The sequence below is a fragment of the Phyllostomus discolor genome, chromosome 5 (assembly GCF_004126475.2).
Source record: "Phyllostomus discolor isolate MPI-MPIP mPhyDis1 chromosome 5, mPhyDis1.pri.v3, whole genome shotgun sequence".
Classification (NCBI taxonomy): Eukaryota; Metazoa; Chordata; class Mammalia; order Chiroptera; family Phyllostomidae; genus Phyllostomus; species Phyllostomus discolor.
In genome coordinates this window covers 21,640,716-21,660,566 of record NC_040907.2, presented here as the reverse complement: position 1 = coordinate 21,660,566, position 19,851 = coordinate 21,640,716, and the positions used below count along the sequence as shown (strand labels likewise).

The 19,851-nt window shown below is 48.5% G+C and overlaps 1 protein-coding gene across 2 annotated transcripts in view; it reads left to right on the top strand.

Annotated features, from left to right (window-relative positions):
• The window catches only part of CSMD2 (CUB and Sushi multiple domains 2), a 555,419-nt gene that overhangs the window by 441,167 nt on the left and 94,401 nt on the right, over positions 1 to 19,851 (top strand). For both annotated transcript variants that reach the window (XM_028512433.2, XM_036025734.1), the window contains 5 exons: positions 9,120 to 9,314; positions 10,140 to 10,256; positions 11,527 to 11,640; positions 18,010 to 18,105; positions 19,333 to 19,536. In XM_028512433.2, the coding sequence (XP_028368234.1) occupies positions 9,120 to 9,314; positions 10,140 to 10,256; positions 11,527 to 11,640; positions 18,010 to 18,105; positions 19,333 to 19,536 (726 nt within the window). The remainder of the gene's footprint in view (positions 1 to 9,119; positions 9,315 to 10,139; positions 10,257 to 11,526; positions 11,641 to 18,009; positions 18,106 to 19,332; positions 19,537 to 19,851) is intronic.

Genomic DNA, 19,851 nt, shown 5'->3' with positions numbered 1-19,851 from the left:
GATCGATTTTGTTAGTGTTACTGTAACCCAAGTTCACCCCGGCCTCGTCAGCCTATGCGAACAAATAGAGTCCTGTTACCCATTAAAAAATAAAAGGCTCCTGGCTCATGTCCCCCACTTGCATAAAAGGTTGCTGGTAGGACCTCAGCAACCTTTTAAAGTGCTCTTTAATTAAATATTTTTGGCAACTCCTGCGAATATCTCACATGAGCTCACAAATACTATCAATCATAAAAATGGCTAACTAAGCACTTTACACCCATCGATTCATCAAAACCTTCGTAACTACCATTTGTCTAATCCCTGTCAGATCCAGTTCTAGAAGGCACTGGTGCACCGATGAGAGGGTGTTTTTGCTTGTGGTCTTCTTCCCTCGCATGGCTGGCCTAGGGAAGAGATGCTGCTGTTGTCTCTTCCTCCAGGCACCCCCCGTTTGCTAACCCTCTTGCACGCCCACAAACCCTGCTCCACACGCTGATACCAGGGCAAACGCCATTGCCACGGGGTTCTGGCAGAAGACGCAGCTCAGACACAGCCCGGGCCCCTGCCTCTCCACCCATCACTGTCCCCACTGCCGCGTCATCACCACCTCATTGTTTTTCTTCTCAGTCATCTCTCTAATCGTACCCTCTACCCTCGTCAGTGCCCTCAGTTTTCCTAGCCTGAGGCCCTTCTCCTGCGTAAACCTTGCAAAAGCTCACCCTTTGTTATTCTCACATGCAAATGGTTGAACGCAGCCAGAAGTCACATAAATGTGGCACTTGGAGCCACCCCAGATAACATCCTTTAACCCAGCCAAGCCTTACCAGCCACCTGAGTGACTTCTGACTTGTCCCACCTGAGTCTTCTTCTTGGTGGACATTCCAAAGTTTCAGCCCGAATGTTATCACTTCCAGCATCCTTCCAAGATGACTTCATTTCACCATCCCTGAGTGTAGTAAGTTACTAGTACAAACTCCCTTAGCTTCTTCCCTCATCACCTTGTTCACGGTGTCCTGGCTGTGGCCACCTCTCCCCTAGGTCTTCACCACTGACTCTGTGGGCTAGAGCCATACTTCCAGGTCCTCTTTCCAAAAAAAAAAAGGTCCTTCCCACTTTTCTCTGTTGACCCAAAATCATATCTAGAGGAGTCCTCAGGTCCAAACCACAGTCACAGGAAATAAGGCCTACCTAAATGCCATCTGACCCGGCCAAATGACTGCAGGAAGCCAGTTACTGGGGAGAGTGGGGAGGGAGGCACAGCACCCCCATGCACCCTTCACCACCTTATTAGGACCTGCGGCACCAGTACCAAGATAAATGTGTCTGTTTGGTGTGGGGCGGGGCAGGGGGGTACCTGGTGATACCTGGAGCTGCCCTCCATCTTTCTCAGATTGCACACACCCTAGTATTAGCCCCCCCTCTATCCTGTCTCCCAGTCTCTGCGCAGGTAGCTCATTTGCTGGAACGCAGGGACTCCTGCCTTATCACATGGCCTCCTTCTCCCTATCCCAGGATCCCTGGGTTCCCAGGATGGGTCTGCTGTGCCGCCAGACCCCATGGCCTCAGTGATACTCACCCGTGCTCGGTGTGTTTACAGAGGTGGTCTCCATCACCTGTTGACTAGTAGGCATTAAACAAGTTGCATAACTTCTCCGAGCAGCGCTTCCTAATCTCTCAAAGAGGGACAGTGGTACCATGTGAAAGAGGGGCCATGAGGGTTGGTAAATGGGCCAGCAGAGCGCCGATGCCAGCAGGTGCCCGGTGCATATGGACCCACCCACTTCAATCCCAGTGCCTTTTCCCTGCGTGATGGATGTTTCATTTGCTCTGCCCTTGTTTGCAAGGGAGAAGGGTTTGTACCCTTCTTCATGGGGTTAGCACGGTGGAACAAGTACATTTTCCTTTCTGATTACTCAAAATTATGAAGTGCGATTATGATGCTGAATACAGGCATGCCTCAGAGACATTGTGGGCTTGGTTCCAGACACCACGATGAAGTGGATGTCACAGTAAAGCTGGTCACACACGTTCTTTTTGTTCCCTAGTGCATGTAAAAGTTATATTCATACTGTACTGGAGTCTATTAAGTGTGCAATAACATTATGTCTAAAAAAGAGCAATGTACATACATTAATTTAAAAAATACTTTATTGCTAATAACGCTAACCATCATCTGAGCCTTCGGCAGATCGGAGTCTTTTTCCCGGTGAAGGGCCTGGCCCCTGTGCTGACGGCTGCTGACTGGTCGGGGTGGGGGAGGCTGGGGTGGCTGGGGCGGCTGGGGCAATTTTGTAAAAATAAGACAAAGAAGCTTACTGCGTTGTCTCTTCCTTCCTCTTGAATACTTACAGGCTGTTTTAGAGTTTTTAACTGGCCTCGTAATGTCTCAGGAATAGGGAGGCCTGAGAGATAGAGAGAAACGGGGGAGACAGTGGAGAGGGCAGAACACACACTGTCTTCATGGGTGCAGCTACGGCACCCCCGAAATTACAACAGTACCATCAGAGATCACTGATCAGGGTCACCATAGCAAAAGTAGTAATAATGAAAAGGTTTGGTGAGAATTACCAAAATGTGGCACAGAGATGTGGGGTGAGCAAATGCTGTTAGAAAAAGGGTGCTGATAGTCTTGCTTGACACAGGGCTGCCACGAACCTTCAATCTGTGAAAAGCACAGTGTTAGCAAATCACCATAAAGGAAGGGCAATGGAATATGATATGTGTGTATATATATATATATGACATCAGTATCTGTGATAAGTGTGTGTGTCCTGGATACCTCTCCAGTCCTTAGCACAGAACTGAGACACACTGCACTCTGAGCCTGCAGAGCGCTCTGGGTGGCGGTGTTGTCCAGTGAGGACCTGCTGCAAAAGGCCTGGACCCCAGGGAGAGAAGAAGTGGCTTCATGCATCTAGAAGCCATTATCTATCCAAACGCAGGTGCCCCGTCTTGTCGAAAGGTCCAGGGCTCTGCTAATGCTGAGCATCTGGGTCTCCTGGCAATTGTGGCTTTGAGGGCCCTGCTCTGGGAAGTGGGCGGAGCCACATGGAGAGCCGTTGCAGACTCAGCTGGGCGGAGTCCGGTGAAAACCCCTCTCTGAGGTCCAACCCCATCCAGGGCAGACAGACCAGAAGTCTTCCCATATCCTGCCAGCTCCCAAGTGGAAGGAAGGCAGGAACAGTTTGTTTGCATCTTAGGGACCGTTTACTTTCAAATCAAGAAATCCATTCAGACTAACTTAAGCAAAAAAAAAAAAAAAAAAAAAAAAAAAAAAGGAGTTGTTACTTAAAAAATGCAAAAAAAAAACCACCCCAGAAATTCAAACTAACTTGAGAACAAAAAAAAAAAAAAAAAGAAAGAGTATTATGAGAAAAACAACTAACAGCCAAAGTAATTTAAGCTAAAAGGGGTTCTATGTTTTAGCAATACAGATAACAAAATCTTACCACCAAAAGGGAATGTATTTTTAGAATACAAGAGCCCAAGGGCAGGAAGTATAAGGGATTGAAGTCAGTGTGGGAAGAAGGTCAGAGGTTGAGATTACCCGCCTCTGTTTCCTGACTGACCACTAAGTCTCCTTCTTGCTCCTTTCTGAATTATTTGCTACATTCTCCTCTGTCTGCAGATTAATTTCCACTGCTTCTCCATTGCCCTAAAGGGTGGGTGCCTCACTCCGGACTTTGAATCACGTCCCATTTTGTATCCCAATTCCGCATCCCAAAGGGCCATCAGCTTGCCCAGGCTTAAGCCAAGAGTCCACCAAGCAGTGTCAAGGGAGTTGGCTCTTTCATAAGGAGCTGGGGCAGACCAGGCATTCTTACCATTTGTTCGCTCAGCACGTATTTAGTGAGAACCTACTAAGTGCCAGACACTGTTAGGGGCTGAGAACAGAGCAAGGAGCAAAACACAGTCCCTGCCTCCATGGAGCTCTCATCCTGGACCACCCGACATCTCTGTGACAGATGAGGAGTCAGCACCGGCAGCCCAGCTCACCACAAGGCCAAAGTGGGCGGTTCCTTGGTGTCTCTGTTCAGTTGCTCCCAGAAGGTGGCTGTGGTGGCTCATCATCTGTGGACAGTCCTCCCAGGAAGTGATTCTGAAGGCAATTGATCCTGTCATTCATGGGATTCCATGAGACCACGCTTTGAGGCACTTCTCATCTGAATTCATACTCCTGGGTAGCTTTTTCCTTTTGCTAGAAGGAAACATAGGGAATGAGGAGGGTTCTGTCTTTGGGAGACAGTTATTAAAAATGAGTCCCAGGGAGGTTATCGTCTCTTACCAGGCCAGAGAAATCAGCAGAACAGATGGGTGGGAACCTTCATTCTCATCTTCCAACAGACGCAGTGGCCTCTTCCTGGGCGAGGACAGGCTAGGTTAACAGCCGTGCACAAGTGTAGAGGCCATCCGTTCATTCGACGAATGTTTATTGCGCTGTTTCTTCCCGCCATGCCCTGTGCTGGGTACGGAGGATACAACAGTGAGCAGAACCGTCATGGTTCCTGCTCTAAGGTAGGGTAGAGTGAGTGAGGGAAGTAGACAGACAAGAAGTAAGAAGCATAAGACATTAGGGAAGAACAAGCTACTCTGCAAAACAGAAATGAGGAACCCAGTTTAGCATGGTAGTCGGTCAAGGTGAAGGGTTTGCAAAGCAGGTGACATTGAAACAGAGACATAAATGTTGGGAAGAACCCACTGTGCAAGAGCAGGGGTACGATGGTGTCCAGACAGAGGGCAGAGAGTCCAAAGTGTGTGTTAGAGAATCTGCAACAGCTCAGGAAAGGCCAAGGTGACCTTTACTGGAAGGTACTAAAGAGTACCTATTTTGTCTCGGAAGCCCTTGGAGGTGACACTGAACCAAGGAGTTGCAGCCAGATCCCCACACCTGCTCCTACCATCACCACCACCACCACCCACTGCTGCCGGGGTCTTCCTTTGTAAATTCAAAATGCCAGTCTCTTCACGGCTGCCTGTTTTAAAAGTACCACCTGTTTGTAGGACAAATTTAAACAATACAGAAGCACATAGGATGTACTCCAAAAACTTAACACCTTCTGTCACTCCCATCCCCTGAGTACCATTATCGATGGCTTGTTACTTCATTCCATATATTTTATGTAAATACAAAGTAATGCAAACTCTAGGCCAGGGTTGGCAAACTTTTTCTGGAAAAGGCAAGATAGTAAATATTTGAGGCTTAGCAGGCCAGATGGCCTCTGTGGTATCTGCTCAACTCTGCTGTTATAATGTTAAAACAGCCGTAGGTGGTGTGTAAACAAACCGGCATGGCCATGTACCAATAAAACTTTATCTATAAAAACAGGCAGGGAGCCCGTGAATTCCAGCTTTCTGACCCCAGTTCTATATGAATGGGATCACACCATATGTGCTACTCTGTAATATGGATGATTTTTTTCCTTGTTTTGTTTTTCTGCCCAGAATATAGATCTTAGACCCCTTTCCACATCAGTGTTCAAAGACTTCCACTATTGTTTTATAAAGGCCGTTTACATTTTAGTGCATGGCTCTAATTCAGACTTTTTTAAAGAGTTCTTTACCGGTCGAGTGTTTTGGTTGTTTCTCTCTCTCTCTCTCTCTCTCTCTCTCTCTCTCCTTTTTATTACAGTGTTTGAAAATGGCCCTTATCTACTAGGGAATTAAAAAAGCTAATTCTTTTATTTTATTTATTTTTTAATCCTCACTCCAGAATATGTTTATTGATTTTAGAGAGAGGAGAGGGGAAAAAAAAAGAAACATTGATGTGAGAAATATCAATTAGTCGAACCCGCAACCTAGGTATGTGTCGTGCCTGGGAATTAAATCTGCAACTTTTTGGCATACGGGATGATGCTCCAACCAACTGAGCCACCCGACCAGGGTGAAGGTGATTCTTTTAATTTTCCCTTTTTGGAGGGCTTGGGTTTTATTTATCATCGTGATGTTTCAGTCATTTAGTTTTATCATTCACGGCTGAGCTCTGGTTTGACAGGTGGAAGACCTAATCTTGGTCTCAATTCTACTTCTTAATAGTTGAATGACTTGAAACCTTATTTAGCCTGTCTGATCGCCGCATCCCTCATCCAGAACTGGGACAGGGGTGTACCTGGTCCAGCCCGCTGCAGGGGCCATGGTGATGCATAGATGAGATAACAGATTGCAGCGTGCTTTGAAAATTACAAAGTGATATTCCCGTGTAAAAGGCTATCATCATCACCATTATCCTTATCACTATTATTAATGCGATAATGTTGGCAGATGAGCTCTTCTCGCTCTGACAGGTGACTAACTGTAGAGCAGAGTCCGCATCCCTAATGTGGTTGTTGATTTTCCCGGCCCTGAGGTATTCAGCCAATCAATTCAGCATCCATTGATGAAGCCCCTATTATGTATCAAATACAGCCAGCGCTAGTGCCAAGTTCTGTGCCAGTTGCCGGGGTTAAAAGGAGATTAGGTGATACCCTCTTTTCTCTATGAGTTCAGAACCCACTGAAAAGAAATATGCATGCCCAAATTACAAGATAATGCCATGCATGCTATAGCAGAGAAAAAGAAAGCAGAATTTTGCACACAGAAGACTATGTTCAGAAAGCTGCTGCAGAGAAGGTAGCAATGAAAAGCGTAGGAGTTCGCGGTACAGAGGAGGGAGGAAAAGAAGTCCTGACACGGGATATAGCTGTGGGGCAGTCACACCCATCTGGGGTCCCCATGCCAGGACAGCAGTGACCTAAATGCACAGTTGCTTCTTGAGATAGAAGTTTATTCTCCTTCCTGTGAGAGAAATCCTGGAGACTGTCGTCTAGGCCCAATGAGGTGGCTTCACCTCAGTTCCTTTTGTCTTTCTGCTCTGCCGCACTAGTGCGCAGTTCCCATCCTCAAGGTTATCTCGGGGCAGAGGGTGACTGGAGATCCAACGGTGCTGTCGAATTCCAGACTGCGGGAAGGAGGAAGGGAAGAAAGAAGGAAGGGCCAAATGCATCTCTCGCTCATTACCTTCCTTTAAGCAGCATTTCTAAAAATCCCACACTTACCCACTTAAGAAATATTTACTGAGTACCTACTGTGTGCCAGGCACTGGACTGCAGCAGCTGACAAAACGGGCGATCTGTCCTCACAAAACCTACACTCTAGTAGAGAGAGAGAGGAAAAAATAAGGTACATGTGTAGCACGTGAGACAGTACTGATCCCAGTGCAGAGAAAAAAGCTGAGGGTGACGGGGAGTGTTGGGGAAAGGAACGCTGAAATTTCAGATAGCTGATCCTGCAGGTGTCCCTCCCTGACAGGACTTCCAGCTCCGGATTTCTAGCCAAACTTGGACGTTGAGTTAAATCCCTAAAGTGGTAAGAGAAGGAGCTGGGGCCGGTAGAGGGGACATTCTGTATGCAGAGGCCAATGTGGTTGGAGCAAAGTTAGCAAAGGAACAGTAGGAGTTGAGGTCATAGAGGGGAGGATTGGAGGCAGAATATGCAGGACGTTGAAGGTCTGTAAGGATTTTGGCTTTTACTCTTAGTGAGACAGTGGCTGTTATTGGACCTGTGTTTACATCTTTTTGGCCAGATCTAGCCATGCAGGAGCCTGGAAGGTGTAGATTTGAGCTGGTGCCTTGATGCTCTGCGTAAAATCGGGGACTGGGGGGAAGGTTTAATTTAAAGATGAAGGTGGAGAATGGATACTGGATGCCACAGCCAGTTTCACCTCAAATGAACTGTGTGAATTTGGTCCCAAGTTACTTAATTTCTCTGAACTTCAGATAAGATTTGACCCACTCGGAATTTATAAAAAGGACAGATGACATATAAGACCTGGTGACAGTTCCTGACATATGAATCACCCAGTGGCCAGTCGTATCCTTGCCCAGAGCCACCCAAGTTTACAGGGAGGACAGGTTTGATGTGGGAGTCAAGGGGACACATCACAGAGCACCCGAGGAGCCCATGGAGGGGCCCTCGGTAAGTGAGAGACCATTTTCTGGGTGTCACTTGGTTTGGAGTCAGTGGTGTATCCGGGACCGCTCCAGGCCTGGGTGTGGGCAGAGACTAAGCACAGGGCCCTGCCTAAGGGGCCCACTGCAGCAGCAGCTCCACGCAGCAGGATCACAGACTCAGCCGCCTTCCATCGGCCAGCAGGTCAGCAGGCCAGCGGCAGCAGAGACACACTCTGAAGCCATGTCTGCCCTTGTATAAGTAGCTTCAGTGGCACCCAGCTGACAATGACAACCATCAGCAAATTTCCTCCTGAGCCATTCTTTTCTGCAGTCTGATGCCTTCACTTCTGGCTCTTTCCTCCCCACATCTGCTCTTTGAATTTCTGAGTGCCTCCCTGTGAACCCCCATCTCTAGACCTCTTGGTAGCACAGCCTCCCAGATTCTGGGGGAGCCCTGAGAATCGGTTGCATCTCCCTGATACTGACCTGCCTCAACTGTGCCCTGACCCTGCCCAGCCCTGACCACAGGTCTCCTGACCATCAGCGGTCCTGGACCAAGGAGGGTGAGGAAGCCTGTGGAGATTTGGGGCCCTGAGGGGCCCTGTAATTGCTCAGGCAGCATCATATCCACTCTTGTCCCGTGTGGAGGGACAGAATGGATGCCTGTTCGGCATGTCCATGGTATGAGTGATCGGGAAGACACATAAGCGCACTATCCAAATGGAAAATTTCTGCTCCTTTAAGGAACTAGCAAGCACCCAATGCCCCAATGCAAAGCCCTGGAAAACTGTATTGGAGACCCAGACATATCCCAGGGCCTAAAGTGGAGTTTTCTACCTCCTCCCTAAATCTAAGAAAGGCTGGGATGTGACCCAGGACCCTCAACTCCTGCCAGTCAGAGCACCACATGCCTCCCGGGGAGAGTGGGCGAAGGGAGGACAAAGCGCTCAGAGGTTTACCTGCAGCTCCCTCCTCTGTGGATCAGGGCAAGAATGCAGGGCGAGGAGGTGAAACTTCACTCTCCAAGATGACTCCCAGCCCTGCATTTCTAACCAGATTCAGAGGGTTCCACACCTGAGGGAATAGGGCCAGCAATCCCAAGTCCCCGTGTGCTCTGTGGCTAGTTAGGGTCCGGGCTTCCTTTTGGGTGCTGCACCCTATAATTAGGCCACTAATGAGTCCTGTGTACATGTTTGTTTTTCTTTTTTCCAGAAAACCCACGAGAGTCGTGTTTCGATCCTGGTTCAATCAAGAACGGCACTCGAGTGGGGTCTGACCTCAAGCTGGGCTCCTCCATCACCTACTACTGCCATGGCGGCTATGAAGTCGAGGGCTCCTCCACACTCACCTGCGTTCTGGGGCCCGACGGGAAGCCTGCGTGGAACAATCCCCGGCCAGTGTGCACAGGTGGTGGGACTGGGGCGGGGAGGGGGCGGGAGGGGCTGAGGGCACGCCAGAGGCAGGAGGGGCTCTGGGCAAGGGCAGGAGGGAGGAGGGAGGAGGGTCCTCAGAGCAGGGAGCTCCTTGGGTTTGCTGTGGATGAGAAAGCCTGATAATTCAGCAGGTGTACTCATCCCTGTCAGTGTGTCGTCTCTCAGATCACATAGTGTCCGCACACACACTCAGCCATGGAAACCTAGCAGATAGGATGGAGTATCAGAACTTCAAGAGCATGGTGGCCACCCTAGTTGAAAAACAAGACCCTTTGCCTAGATGGAAGAGCTTGGCCCTGAGGTCCACCCCCTGCAGAATAGGGTGCCATGGGTGGGAACAGAAGGCGGCTGGGGCGCAGGGGCTGGCCCCTCCTAGTGGGGCCAGTCTGGGGAAGCCACAGCTCTCCATGTATGCAGACTCCACCCAGGTGGGGCATCAGCCGTGGGAGCAGCAGATTAGTTCTGGTTCTGCCTGTAAGCAGAAGAGGTTCCCAAAATGCTCCTCAGGGTCGTGCCTCCAGGGACCAATGTCATGTTAATAGTGAGAGGGCCAAGATCTATGGGGCACAGGATGGCCCGTGATAGCATCAGGGTGGGTTTGGAGCCATGCCAGGTCAGAATGGATGTCCCAGGCAGGACAGGGCAGTGTCCTCAGAGCTCCCTGCTCCACATCAGTGGCGGTGCACCTCCCAGAAACCCCACCAGGCAGAAGCCCAAGCTGGGAGTGAGCAGAACAGAGGGTGGACAGCTGACGGGAGGCCCACAAGGTCACCTGCCCTCTATCTGATTTCTCCTTCAGCCCCCTGTGGAGGACAGTATGTGGGTTCAGATGGAGTGGTCTTGTCCCCCAGCTACCCCCAGAACTACACCAGTGGACAGATCTGCCTGTATTTTGTCACCGTGCCTAAGGATTACGGTATGGGTTTCATTGTACATTTGTTCATATGTTTTCTGACTCCTTCCAGATGCTCAGGCCCTTCCCAATTGTACTCCAATTCCACTCTCAATTGCACCTACCCCCATTGTGGGAACAGGCAGAACAGTGCCCCATATTGGACAACTGAGCGTGGACACTGTGTGGCGGGCTGCAGAATGCACTCCTGACACACGACCGACTGACACGTCGGCTGGAACCAAGGGGATGGGGGTGGTGAGGAACTAGGCAGGGCTGAGGGAAGGCAGGGCTGAGGGAAGCCAGGGGCACTGGGCTGCCCAGCACAGCCCAAGTCTGAACAGGTGTGCTACAGATCCAGGCCAACTGGGAAGCCAGGTATGGGTAGCCAAGGGGCAGGAGGAGGTGAGGAGTGGGATAGAGCAAGGCTTGCAAATACAGGTGAGGGAGCTGGGAGCCGTATCATCCACTATTCCGTCTGAGACCCAAAGCTTGGCCCAGCAGCTATAAGTAGGACAAGCAAGAAAAATGTCCTGAGAAGACAGAGAAACCTCCATGTTCCAAGACCCCAAGGTAAAAAGGAGCTAGGCTTGTCACCTGGTTGGCAGTGGGGACAGTCAAGAACCCTGCCATTCCTGGAGGACTCAGGAAGGTCCTCAGGAACACAGGCCAGTTGTCGCCGGGCAATAGGCTCACCAGCCCAGCTGCTTTCTCCCTGGGTCTCCCCTTTGTAGGAGGAGTAAGAACTACTTCTAAACACAGTTGGTGCTGGATGGGGCAAAGGGCATCAATAGATCCTGACCACCTAAGAGAGGGACAGGGCAGCCTGCAGAGAGCTGGCTGCATAGTCCCCAAACACAGCATAGAAGGGGTGCAGGGCAAGGCCACCTATCAGGGATGTGGTCCTGAGGTCATATGGAAAATGGGGGATGTTATGCAGAACCCTTCCGTGTCCTGGAGTAGCTGCTGCAGCTGCTGTCTGGGAAAGGAGTAAGACTGGCTCAGTGCCAGGGCCGCCAACCTGACGGCTGGGTGCACTTCTGAATGTCATCTTGACCCGAGTGGGAGAATGCCAGCCAGCCCCTCTCAGCCCCTGCGTCCCTGGGCCCGGGGCCTGGGCTGGTGTGCTAATCAGCCAGTAGAAAGGCTCAGCAAGGAGTTAGCCCCATGAACCAACACTTCCTCTGAGGTTTCCCTCTTCCCGGCCTGAGGTCCCGAAGACCGCCACTCCTTGCTCCCCACATGGCCGCGCAGGCTTCCCCACTGAGATCCCCTCCCCCTGTCTCCTCCACAGTGGTGTTTGGGCAGTTCGCCTTCTTCCACACGGCCCTCAACGACGTGGTGGAGGTGCATGACGGCCACAGCCAGCACTCCCGTCTCCTCAGCTCCCTGTCGGGCACCCACACAGGTACCCCGGGCTAGGCCAGGGGTGGGGATGCGGTGGGTTGTGGGTGTCTCGGGCCAGCTCAAAGGGAAGAAGCCCCGTAAGCCTGGCTCCAGGTGGCGCCCCGCAGTTCTGTTTGTCCTGCGCCCTGCTCTGTCACTCAACAGCCAGCTCCCGATGGCCCACACCCAGAGGGGGTCTTCAGAAACTCCCCATATCCCAAGCTGCGCCTGCCCCGCCCCATGGGGTGTAGCACTCCCGTTGTTTTGTATTTAGCCTCAACATGTTTTCCTAATTATAAACATATTGCATTTTCATTGCAGAAAACTTAGAGCCAACAGAAAAATAATTATATAGGGAATTAAAATAAATAAAAGCCACCCAGAAAGTACCATTGAAAAGATGGAGTGTATTTCCTTCCAGTCTTTATATCTGCTTAGACTTAATCGTTTACATATTTTATTGAACACAGTAATATACATATTTTTAATTGAAATATTCATTGTGAATGCTTCTCTGTCATTATTTTATTCTGTAATAGGATTTTTAAATGCTGCATAATAGTCTATCATATAGTTATTTAAAATGTAGGTAATGAATTTAAAATCTGTGTAATGAACACAGATTGTTTCTAATTTTTCACTTTTATGAATAGTACTGCATTGTGTTATACATGCCATTATACACGTCTGTACTACCTTAGAACATCTAGAAGTAGAATTGCCAAGTTAAAGGATATATGAGATCCTTAATTCTTTTTTAACAGATTGTCAAATATACCCCTAGAAAGTTCTTGCCACTTTGCTCACCAGCAGTGAATAAGAGGGCATGTTTTATCCTCACAAAATTAGGTAATTAAAAAACACAAAGGCATTATCAGCTTGAAAAGTGAAAATGGTATCTCATTTTTCAATCTGCCCTTTTTATTACTAATTAGGTTAACCTTTTTATAATGAAATTATTAGTCCATGCATTTTTTTATTTGGAATCTAATTGTGAATTGTTATTGATTTTTCTATTAGCATCTATTCTCTTATTTAGTAAAGCACCATATTATGATAACATATATATTATATACTGTAAAAACTTCTTGCCTATATAATATGCTATAAAAAGCCTTCCCCTATAGTTTGTTATCTGCCATCTAATTTCCTTCAGGGTGTGCTTTAATGTCAGAAAATTTAAATTTCCCATGATATCAAATCTATCAATGTTTTTCTTTTATGGTTTTCTTCTTTACTTTTCATGCTGATGAAATAAAATTCCTCTGTGTTTTTTTTTTACTTCTTTTTAGTTCCATTGTTTAGCTTTAATAACTTTGGAGTTCATTTTGATATATTATTTGATTTAGGGAACATGATCATATTCTTTCCAATTTAATCAGTTGTCCTAACAGAATTTTCAAAATGCCAGATTTACATATACGAAATTTTTATGAAGGAGAGGTTATGTGTCTAGACTTTTTATCCATTTCCTCTAAGTGTCGGTTTATTCTTATATCCAAAAGCTTTAATTATTGTAACACTATAACAATGTTTAATATTATCTTAATTTTAAACATACTGTAAGATAAGTCCCCATAGACATTCTTTGTTTTGAATTTTTATTAGCTTTTCTTGCTTAACTTTTGCCTCCAGATAAACCTTGGAAATATGTTGTCAAGTTTTTAAAAATTGCTTTGGAATTTTCACTGGAATCCGTTAAACTGACACAGTAGGCTGACTGGGGGAGAACACGCTGTTTTAGAACAGGAACTCTTCTTCCCACCCAGAGGGGCATGTGTGTCTCTGCATTTACCTCCCATCTGTGACCTGATGGGGGCGCTGTGATTTTCATTTAGGCAGTGTGCAGTCTTGGTCAACTTTATTCCTAGATATGTCACGGCAACTTCTGTTGCTCCTGTAAATGGGCCTCCCCACGTTACATTCTCTAGTTGGTCTTTGCCAGTATGTTGGAAGACTGGTATTTTTGGAGTCATTTTATAAAGTCATCAAACCTTCCGTAACAATGTGAACACTGCCAGCTGATTCCCCCGGGTCCTTTAATATCCTCTGCAGATAAATTTGTCTCACTATTTTATCTCTTCCTTTTCCGTGGTTTTTCTCTTATTTTCTTCCATTTTTATTGCTCTGTTCTGGTATCTTACTTTGTTATGAATGCTGATGTTTTATGTTTTGGTAAAAATTCATTTCATAATTATTTTAACTTTAGCAACATTGCTTATGTAATATGCTACTATGACACTATTTAATTTCCTTTCTATTAGTGGTTGTATCTCCTGCCTGTACAATGCTGAATGCTGTATGCGTAGTCCCCCTTTTCACTCAGCTGGACCAGAGGTTTTTGTTGTTTGTTTCGTTTTGATTTATTTTTTACTGCATCTACTTCCCAATTCTTCTGTGGAGTTTGTTGTTATATTCTGATGAATTAACCTCTGCCTTTTTTTTTTCATAATACCCCTCCCCATTTTTTTCTTCAGACTATTGTGTTCTTGTTCTAACATCTTGAGTTGAGAGCCTTGTCTGTTATTTTCTCTGTGTGATAAAGAGCATGTTTACAGCAATATATTCACCTCTAAGCGTAGTTTGGGCTTCCAGTCGTAAATATTGGTATGCACTATTTGCATCATCATCTCTTTCTAAATAACTCATGATGGAATTTTACTCTTCTTTTCCCAGGGGTTGTTTAAGAACATCTCTTCCCTCCTCTCCCCTCCCCTCCTCCCACACCAAGAACTTGTTCCTATTGCATTTGCATTGTCTTCTGTTTTTATGGCCATGTGGTTAGAGAACGTAGTTTGTGCCATTCTACTTTGGGGTTTAAATGAGGCTCTCTCATTAGGTGAGGACATTCTTTTTAACTCCCCAGGTATCTGACAAGAGTGCGGGGTCTCTGTAGGGTCGGGGTGCCACAGAGAGGGGAGGGGCGAGTGAAGCCCCTGACCCCGCCCCTCAGATTCCCGAGCTCTCCCGCCTCCCTGCGATGCGCCTGCAGGCACAACACGTGACCACACTCCGAGCTTTAGTCTCCTCATCTGTAAAAGGCAGAGAGTAAAAGTGCCACCTCCTAGAGTTACCGTTGGGATCCAGCGAGCTTTGTAACAGCCTTAAGATCAGTCTTGCTCAATTTTGTTATTCAGATCCATTACGGGGGGCGGTGGGAGGGTGGTTCTCAGTCAAATGGCTTTCCACACCACCACCCCACACATTCACACCCAGCTGGAGGGGTCATCGGGATCTCTCCAGGTAGGATGCTCTTCCAAAATCTCTTGATAGATAGGTAGATAGATAGATGTGTGATTGACAGAGGTATAAGCAGGTATAGATATAGGAATATAAGTATAGGTACAGATAGAAAGAAATAAACGTGTGTACTTTTAGAACTTATATCGGATATAAATGTGGATATAGATATAGGTGTAGATATAGATGTATAAGACCACTAGAAATAGCAAAATAGGTAGGGAGATGATAAATAGATGATAGATAGATAGATAGATAGATAGATGATAGAACCTACAGACATCAGCATCCATATGCTCAGATCTCATCTTACTCCTCATTTGGAGAGACCCTGCTGACGAGCTCCTGGTGCCGACGTGTGCCTGTTCGCACCCAGTGCTGGGCGGCAGGGAAGCTTGAGGGGCACCGCTCAGCACGCTTCACTTTGTTTTCCTAGTTGATACGTCAGGGGTAGGGAATACTGTGAGGGTATCTCCCACTACAGTTGTGGTATTGTGTTGTCTTCTTGTGTTTCTAACAACTGTTGTGTCTGCGTTTGCCTCATATACCTTCCTCATTTTCTCTGAGAGTGTTTTCCTTTTAAGAGGAAATGTACTTACTGATTTTACAAGTGAAACATCTGGTCTGCTGTCAGTCCACTTGCTTTGTTCCTTCTGGGTGTTTTTGTTTTGTTGGTTTCATTTGGTTTTGCTTTGATTTTGCCTCCTCACCTTTCTAATCATACCCAACCGATCTCTAATTTCTATGTTTTTTTAAAATATATACTTGGACTTTTAATGTTATTATAATTATTTTTAAATGATGGCTTTCTTCCCCAACAAGTTTTCACATTTGCCTTTAGTGTTGTTACCTATTCACAAAATTATCTGGGCTCGACTATACTTTCCAGGTTGTCTGTATCCCTGAAAGCTTTTTATTTCCCTACTTTCACTCATTTTTTTAGTAGGGCTCATAACTGCACTGCTGTCACCTTGCATGTGTGAGAACGCATTTCCTTTGACATATAAATGACAGCTTGATTGTAAATCAAGTTATGGGTCACACACTTTCTGTCTCAAAACTACAGCATTCGTTCCGCCCTGTTCCAACAGCTAGTATCGCAGACAGATGGGAGTCCTGCCTGGTTCTTTATCTCGTGGGCAGCCTGTGCTTTTCTTTCTAAATACCTTTCATATTTTTCTTAATTTTTAAAATCAAAAGGCTCAGCAGGATGTGTTGTGGCAGAAACCCTTTCTCATTAATTAGATCTGGCACTTGGTGAACAGTTTCAGTCTGAACCTCAAGTCTTCCTTAAGCTTAAGAAAGTCATCATCTCTTATTTTCCTTCAGTTTCTCTTGTCTTCTCTCTCTCTAGAATTCTTGATATATGTATATTAGATTTTTTCATCTATCTTTCATGCCACTTATCGTTTCTCTCTTTATTTTAATCTCTTTATCCTTTTTCTGCGGGTTCTGGGAGAATTTCCCAAATTGAATCTCCGCGTCACTGTTCGACTTCTGCAGAACCCGGCCGCCCTGCGCCAGCATTTCTCGTCTCTCTGAAGCCTTCGCTAACCTCAGCTCTTGCCTTTGGCCTGTCTCCCTCCTCTGATTTCATGGGTGCAATGCTAGATTCTTGTGACAGTTCCGATCGACAGTCTTCTGGGATTTTGCCTCTTCTTTGTTGGAGGTCCTACAAAAACATTTGCTTTGGTTTCTCAGGGTAGTTTGCTTTCTTAAAACTCTGGAATATTTGTGTGCATCCAGGGGTCTTGCTGTGTCCTTGCTTAGCCAGGGAGAGGGGGACCTACGTATGTCCAGGGACGCAAGTCCAGATGGGCTCTGTCAGAGGTCACCAGGGTCCTAATCCGCACATGTCCAGCCACATGGTGGGAGGATGGAATAGTTGAGCTTTGTTCCACTCACATGCCCTGAGAGGAGGGGGTGGAGATAATGAGGAGATACTTCGCCTTCATGAGTTTTGGTTTTGTTTTCCACTTTGGCAGCCAAGAGTCCGCTGGGGCAATGACTCCCAGCCAGACTCAGCCATCTGGGTCACGTGCAAGTCTCAGGGTGCTGTGCCAAAGGCCACCCACTCCCTGTGGCCAGTAGCATCCCTCAGCCTCCCACAAGCACTGGTGGGCCCCAGATGAGCCTCCCAGTGGCCTCTCAGCTGATGCCAGCTCCAGCGCTCGCTACGGTAGAACTGCAGCCTGGCTTTCTGCAACCCCTACTTCCGTTCTGCTGCTGAAGTCAGCAGCCATTCTCAGGGGTCCCTAAAGCTTCTGAGGGGCATCATGCAGAGTGGCCATGCCACTGCCTCCACCCCCAGTCCCTCCACTTCCACAGGAAGGGAATGATGACCAAGACTGCGCTTCCTGGCTGCAGGTCTGATCATGCCGTCTGTCCCTCACCCATCTGTACCACACCAAGCAGAAGACACACCTTACTCTTCTGATATAAAGTTAGGGAAGTCGGGCTCCCCTAACTCCCTGGGCTCATTTAGGCTTTCATTAGTTTGTGTGCTATGGGTTGGGGGACAACCTGTCCTGCTTTGCCTGGGACAGTCCCGGCTTTCACTGGGTTGTCCCAGTATAATTATTAATAGCATGCCCTTTTACTCTCAAAAGTGTCCTTGTAGAGCAATAAATTATACATTTGCCTGGTTATTGATCATCTCACAGAGAATCTGGGAAAGGCCAGTTACTCTCAAAAGATCCCAGCACCCTCCTTCCCAGGGCTGGTGCTTGTTCATGCATCAGACTGACAACAGCGGTCCCCGCAGTCCACCAGGCAGTTTGGTTCTGGTAATGGCCTTATCTTCACGCTGGTGGGTCACCGGCGCTGTAGAAGCTTCTCCTCCCCAGGCAGGTCATTTCGTCATTCTGAACCTCTCCTTCTTGATCCGTTAGCTGAGAGCACTGAACCCTTGTCATGCCAACTTCACACTGACTGTGGGTCACGATAAGACCGTGGATACTACAGCCTCCTGTGAACTTTAAACTGAAAAGCTCAGTGAAGATGTGAGGTTTCGTTCCAGGAGGAGCTGGGATGTGGAAGGAATTGGTGCGAACAGCACGGGCAGCCCCTCCTTCCTGGCCAGGATCTTATCTGCTGGGCCCAACTGCTGGACTCACCGTCCTCCTCTCCTCCTCACCTCTTATCTCGGCAGGAGAGTCACTGCCCTTGGCCACCTCCAATCAAGTTCTCATTAAGTTCAGTGCCAAAGGCCAAGTACCAGCCAGAGGCTTCCACTTTGTCTACCAAGGTACGTGGGATGCGGGTGTGGGAGGGAGGGAGGCTCCGTTTTCCAGTGACTTCGGGACCAAAGGAACAACGATCTTTGCCCCTTAGTCTGTGCCTTATTCTCAGGGTATTGGTGATACCAACTAGTTTGTGAGGCAGTTCCTTGAAATGCAGTTGAATTTTGTACATTCATGTGCTCCACACACAATTCTTGGACCAAACTCCGTGGGAAAGGAGGGGGGAAATCAGACGTGAGAAGCTCATCCTGCCCCCCCCCGCACTGTCTGACAACACCCCAATGGCACTGGGAAGACCAGCCCAGGCCTCTTTCCTGGACTCTGTCCTGTGGGGCTTGGTTTTACCCACAAGGCCCGGGCAAGCTGTGGGGAAAACACAGGCTTGGCAGTGAGGCGGACAGGGGTCTGAGCCCCAGCCCTGCCACCTTCTCCCTGGGCGCCCGTGACTCCTGCTCTCGGAGCCCCAGGTTGCTCCCCTGTTAACTGAGGGTAGTAACACCCTTCACTGATGGGATTAAGAGAGAGTCCACAGACAGCTGGCACCAAGCGGTCGTCAGTGTTCGCTCCCTTTCCTACTGGCCCTGAAAGGCGAAGGCTGGCAGCATCCTGGTGTTCGCCTGCAGGCCCCAGCCTCTGCTTGCCCAGAAGAAGGTGCGCCGTTTGGGGCCCGGTGTCAGTGCGGTTCTATTTATTCAGTTGCCCGGGGTGAGCTGCGTTTTGAGGTGCAGGGGGAATCCTGCCGCAGGGGACGCTGTACCTGGGCCTAGGTTAAAAGGCCCTACCTACCGTTGTGGGTGGGGAGAGAGGAGATTCAGATGACGGAGATCAGAGCCCTGGGCAGGTCTTAAGGCACCTGGGGGAGAGGCCAAAAGCAGAGTGACAGCACTGAAGTGGGGGAGGAAGGGCCACCCTCCCTGTGAGGAGGTGTGGGACCCTGACCGGTGAGGGGCATCACGGGGAAGGCAAGGAACACGAGTGGCCCTGAAGCCTGGCCAGGGACTCACACTGTCTCCTGTGGCTTCCAGAGTTGTGCCTCGGCATTTTATGTCCATCTTTATTTTGAGACACGGGCCTCATCCTAGGAAGCCCTCTATCCCTGCTCTAAGGGAAAGAGTGCCCAGAGCCTGTCTGGGCCCCATCCAAGCTGTCAGTTCCAGTCCAGTGGTGAGTCCATCCCCAGGCCAGTTTCCAGAAGAGAGAGGCCTGCCCTTCAGTGCCCTTGTCCCCTGCAGCGGTGCCCCGAACCAGCGCCACGCAGTGCAGCTCTGTGCCGGAACCCCGCTATGGCAAGAGACTGGGCAGTGACTTCTCTGTGGGGGCCATCGTCCGCTTCGAATGCAATTCCGGCTATGCCCTGCAGGGGTCCCCAGAAATCGAGTGCCTCCCTGTTCCGGGGGCCTTGGCCCAGTGGAATGTCTCAGCGCCAACATGTGTAGGTGAGTTCCTGGGTACCCGGGACTCGGGAGGGGTGCCCAGCAAACAGTCCTTTCTCCCTGGGGGAGGTAGCAAGATCCAGCAGCTACCCCAAGACACCCAGCAGCCCTTGCCTGCCCACATAACTCAGGTCACTAGCCTGTGGAGTGAATGTGAAAACAGCAAGGAGGAGGAGGAAGAGCTGGGATTGCTGGGGAATTGGGGTGGAGGGACAGGTGTGAAGGGAGGTGCATGGGTCTAGCCCCTGAAGAGGGTTGCATGGGGAGGAGTCATGGGAGAGGGTGGGACTGAGGCCCGACTGGAGAAGCCAGCAGGGT